This window comes from Rhododendron vialii, chromosome 8a (assembly GCF_030253575.1).
Source record: "Rhododendron vialii isolate Sample 1 chromosome 8a, ASM3025357v1".
NCBI classification, from domain to species: domain Eukaryota; kingdom Viridiplantae; phylum Streptophyta; class Magnoliopsida; order Ericales; family Ericaceae; genus Rhododendron; species Rhododendron vialii.
In genome coordinates, this window is record NC_080564.1 from 7,853,158 (window position 1) to 7,858,764 (window position 5,607).

Consider the following 5,607-nt stretch of genomic DNA (forward strand, 5'->3'; position numbering starts at 1 on the left):
AAGCTTAGATTCGGCTCGGCTCGATTCATTTGAGTTTAACGAGCCAAACTCGAGCCAAGATGTTCAAGTTCGAATCGAACCCGAGCCGCACTCGAGCCAGACTAGTACCTTAACGAACCCAACCGAGCCGAACTCGAGCAAAGTTGTTCAGGCTAGAATCGAACCCGAGCCGAACTCATACCTTAACGAACCCGAGCCGAACTTAACAGGGTTCGGCTCGATCCGGTTCGTTTACAGCCCTACATAGGAGTTTATTATTGGCTTTTTTACTCCGTTTTTTTCCCGGGAGGAACTTTCCAAGAAAATAAAAAATGCAGAAAGTCTACTGGTACAGACGTCTGTACCAGTGGGTACAAACCTCTTTTTGGGCCCATTTTGGATCTTAAAAAAATAATCGGAGTCGCTCATTTTATTTAAAATGCTTTGCTTGTGGTCCCTACAAAAAATAAGTTTAATCCGGTATCGGCAAAAGTATTTATGGGCAAAAATATTTACGAAACATCCAAACTTTGCCGATACCAAATTAAACTTATTTTTTGTAAGGACCACAAACAAAGTATTTTAAACAAATCATTTTTTAAAAACCTAAAATGAACCCAAGAAGGGATTTGTATTTCACTGATACAGATTTTTAGTCTGTATAAGTAGCACCACTAAAAAATGTATGGGAAAACACTTTCGGTGAAAAGAGATCGAAGCCACAAAATAGAAATAGACAACTTTACTTTATTGGTTAAATTAAAGGGACGAGATAGCCGAAAGAATTGATAGATTTCTGGCTCAATCGGAGGTAAGCAGGACTCCCACGGTCTCGCTCATTCACCTCATATCCACACATCTCTCTTGAACCTTCGCTGATCAAAGCCAAACAAAGGAAAATTGCAATAATAAAAAAAATGATGGATCAGAAATCCAGGTATCTCGGGCTACAAATGAACCGATCGAGCAACGATCGAGCAACTTGAGGCTCGACTTGTTTATTAATTGAGCACTCCAAAGCTCGGCTCGGAAAAGTAAGATTGACTCATTTAATAAATGAACTTGGCTCGGTTCGTTTACAACAAAGCATGATTTTTTGGCTCAATAAACGAGCCGAGCTCGAACACAACAAAATTCGGTTCGGCTTGTTTGCAGCCGGTCATTAAGGAAGACTAAATACTGGGTGTTGAAGCATCTGATCGGTTGTTGCTCTGGCTCTTGCAAATGAATGATCTTGGTGCGGCGGCAGTGGAGAGGCGGAGGTCCTGGGAGAGAAGGGGGTTTGATTGGTGGAAGAACAGTTGTTTTTGGGCGTGTGAAGTGGTGTTGGTTTTTTGCGATAGCTTAACGGAGGAAGAGAGGGTTCTGAGTGAAGCAGAGGTGGAAAAGGCAGCCATTGTGTGCGAGTATTTTTAGGAGAGAGAAAGTGAAGAGGGTTTAGTGAGAGATGACAATGGGATGAAGGGATGTGGGGAGCAGATAGAGTATATTATAGGCAAGAAGATGTTATAAGTTGTTTTAATGTGAGTGGGAAAATGGAGATTGTTTTAGGTGTGTAAGGATTGGGTTTCTCAGTTGCACCGTCGTTGACGGTGGTGGAAGGTGGTTGATGAGGAAAAGAGTCAAAGAGGCTTTCAACCTGCTCACATTGAAAAGTTCAATAAAGTTTCAAAACGAATTGGAGTGCCCACGCGGTTTTGAAATTGAGTGATGCTACAGGTACCGACCCCGTCGGTACCGAAATCGTAGCGATGGCTGCGCCGGGCCTTCTCCGGCCACCGGACAGTCGATCCGAGCCGTTCAAAAATTCTATAAAAAAAAACGAGGGGGCCCGCGCGGGAATCAACGGCATCCGAAGTGTGTAAGATGCTTGATCCGAGCACCATTTTTTGTGTATATATGTATATTACCGCGAATATACATATATACACGAAAAAATGGTGCTCGGATCAAGCACCTTACATACCTCGGATGCCGTTGATTCCCGCGAAGGCCCCCTCGTTTTTTTTTATAGAATTTTTGGACGGCTTGTTGTCTGTAGATTTTCTTTCTGCGCACAGTCTTTAATAAATTTCATTTCAATCATTATTCTTATTTTTCTTTCTATCTTTTTCGACTTATTATTCAAAATCCAAATGCCAAAACGAACATTGTCGTTTGTGTTAAAATTGTAGTGCATAAATTTTTGTACCCGTTTAAGGTACAAGACTTCTGTACACTAAAGTTTTGACGTACACAGACAATCAGCAGCTAGTACGAGTATGTTTTTTTCAGTAAACTATGTACTACTGGTCTATGTTATTGAAAAATGCAGAGAAAGGAAAACTACTAGTACTATGTTATTGAAAATTCATTGGTCCACTACTAGCTACTGCCCTAATAAAGCAAAGCTAATTTCTCTCGATAATTAAGAAAGGAAAAAGAAAACAACAGACTGAGATGGCATGAAAAATGTGAATATTATTGCACATCATAGTCCCCACCATTATGATCATTCCCACATCCTCAGTCACTAAAGTTGGCAATGGTGGCCCCCGCCTCACAAGCCTTTGCCGCCGGCGTCGGCACCACCTCCACTGACGGAGGAACCGGTGTGCCCAGCAACTCCGCCGGCAGGTCCGGTATCCCCTTCAAGTAGAAGGTGTAGAACAGCTTGAAGGGGAAAATGATCTGGTGCAGCTTGATCTGGCCGTACGCGCCCTCGAAGATGCCCGACCCACCGGTCACGGCGAGGTAGGTGTCCTCGTAGGTCAGGTACGGCCCCTGCACCGATATGTGGCCGTAGTCACCGAAGTAGAAGCTGTATACCGCCTCGTACCGGTCGCCTTTCTTTTCCGGTTCGTTCTTGATCAGTATGCATATTCCGGCCGTTATTCCCAACCGCTTCTTCAGGTCCCCGCTGTACACCTGTAAAATGAATATTCAAGCGGTTCAAGAAAACAAGATTTGTGGGGGAAAACACTTTCGGTGAAAAGAGGAGGAACCCAGAAAACAGAGATGGATAACTTTACTTTGTTGGAGAAAGGGACGAGATCGCCGAGAGAATTAACGGGTTTCTGGCTCAATCGGAGGTATGCAGGGCTTCCACGGTCTCGCTCATTGATCTCGTACACATACAGCTCTTGAATCTTAGCTGATCAAACCCAAAACAAAGGAAAATTGCAATTAAAAAAATTGACGGGTCATAAATCTTGGTGTCAGGTTGCAAATAAACCGAGCAGCTCGCAAGCAGTTTAAGGCTCGGTTTGACTCGTTTAGTAATTGAGCCGAACTCAAATTGGAATTTTGAATTCGTTTAGTAAACAAGCTGAGCTTAACACTTCAAAACTCAGTTTGACTTGAAAAAGTAAGCTTGGCTCGTTTAAATATGCTTGATTAGTAAATAAATTAGGTTCAGCTCGTTTACAGCCGAGCTCGTTTATTCCTAAACGAGCTGAGCATGAATACAATAAAGCCCTACCCAACTCGTTTGCAGCCCGTCATTAAGGAAAAATAAACTAAATACATACTGGGTGTTGAAGCATCTGGGCGGTTGTTGCTCTGGCTCTTGCAAATGAATGATCTTGTAGCAGCACCTCCGGCGGCAGCGAGGCAGAGGTTTTGGGAGAAAAGGGGGTTTGATTGGCGGAAGAACAGTTGTTTCTGGGCGGGTGAAGTGGTGGTGGTTTTCGGTGAAAGCTTAAGGGAGGCAGAGAAGGTTCTGAGCGAAGCAGAGGTGGAAAAGGCAGCCATTGTGTGCGAGGATTTTTAGGAGAGAGAAAGTGAAGAGGGTTTAGTGAGAGATGAGAATGGGATGAAGGGGTGTGGGGAGCAGGTAGAGTATTTATAGGGAAGAAGATGTTAAAAGTATTTAATGTGAGTGGAAAAATGGAGATTGTTTTAGGTGTGTAGGGATTGGGTTTTTCTGTTGCACCGTCGTGGACGGTGGTGGAAGGTGGTTGTGATGAGGAAAAGGGTCAAAGAGGCTTTAAACTTGTCCATACTGAAAAGTTCAATAAAGTTACAAAATGAATTCGATTGCGCACGTGGAATTTCATCCTGTAAAATGATTTTTACGTTGTGAAATTTAAGGAGCCCTCAAAGTTAACCAAGAATAGCCCGTGAGGAGTCTTGCACTTCACTAAGAGGTTAGGAAAGTATAGTCTAATAGATAACAATGACGTAATTACTGGGCAGGGCCTTGTGAGTTGTCGCACCCAATAAATTGTCTTCATCACAAGTCTAAAAAATTAAATTAGTGAATCTCGAGGGGAACTTCTCTTGAACAAATAACGAGTTGATATAGTCGCAACCGGATCGAATTGGTTATTTTGTAGAGCTCGACGTATAAAACATCTATAATTAAATTAAGCCAATCGGATGCTTGTAACACATGACATGTATGAAATTTTTATGCTGAAAGTTTATATTCTAAATTATTTTTGCAATCGCCCATTTTGCAAGAACAATGAACTTAATTACTCCACTAAGTTATCGAAATACGATCAACTTGATTTTTCCAAGAGATGATCTATATGTCGACTTTACCCGCTGAAGCTTCGGATTAAATTTTGAGACATGGCACCATCCGTATGTTGCTGTCACGAGACTTCGCGTGCTAGCACACTACTGTTGTTCTTAGTTCATTAGTGATTCAAAAGGTAGACCTTAATTAATTTCATATCTAGTAGTATTAATTACAGTATCATTTTGGATCACTACTGCAATAAATATGAATGGTCTAAAAATCTTATCGGATTGATAGTCTTAATGACAAAGGGGTGGTTTGGCTTAAGAGCATCCATAGTGGAATAATTAAGGGAAAATGGCAGTCAAGGATAAGTTTTGATAATTAATACTACCTGTGAAGGACATTTTCAGCATTAACAAGTATTCTTAGCTTGTCCTTGGCAGGTATTAATTATCAAAACACGTCATGGGCCGTCATTTTTCCAATAATTAAAAGTCAATTAATAATTAAAAGTTGGCACATCATTTTTTTGTTATGCATTTATGGGGTTGCTGAGGTTAGTAATGTAGAGATTCTCAATGGTACAATTAAAATTGAATAACTAAAACTTGTTATATCACCTTTTCAACTTAGAAAAATCGAGAAATTGTGACATAGAAGACATTTTTTTAAAAATAGGTTTCAAACTAATAAAAATAGGTTATTAGAAAAAGAGAAAATAGTTTTTTAAAAGCTTTGATTTAAAAAAAAAACAATTTTCAGGAAAAAGTTTTAAAAAAACAGTTTTCGAATAAAAAAAAAGTTTTTGAAAAAAAATGTTTTAATAAAAAAAATGTTTTGAAATAAACAGTTTTTGCAAAAAAAATAAAATAAATTTGAAGTATTTTTCTTAGAAACATGTTGGAAATGGAAGAGAGAGAGAAGGTTTTTGTATAATAATGGTGTACTTGATTGAGAAAATGTAGGGACAACTAAATTTGGTTATTGGCAAAAAGTTGATAGTTTGATTATCCAATAGCTAAAATTTGATGGGTTGCTAAGTTTGGTTATTTTTATTAGGTTTCAAACTGATAAAAATAGGTTATTAGAAAAAGAGAAAATAGTTTTTTAAAAGCTTTGATTTAAAAAAAAAACAATTTTCAGGAAAAAGTTTAAAAAAAACAGTTTTCGAATAAAAA

At 39.5% G+C, this 5,607-nt stretch overlaps 1 protein-coding gene across 1 annotated transcript; it reads right to left on the reverse strand.

Moving 5' to 3' along the window:
* Window positions 1-2,294: 2,294 nt before the first annotated feature.
* On the reverse strand, window positions 2,295-3,949 carry LOC131297961 (allene oxide cyclase, chloroplastic-like). The gene is made up of 3 exons (XM_058323193.1): window positions 3,489-3,949; window positions 2,991-3,112; window positions 2,295-2,886 (listed from the first exon to the last, which is right to left on the reverse strand). The coding sequence occupies exons 1-3, from the start codon at window positions 3,709-3,711 to the stop codon at window positions 2,485-2,487; spliced, it is 747 nt and encodes a 248-aa protein (XP_058179176.1). The 5' UTR covers window positions 3,712-3,949; the 3' UTR covers window positions 2,295-2,484.
* Window positions 3,950-5,607: the final 1,658 nt, after the last annotated feature.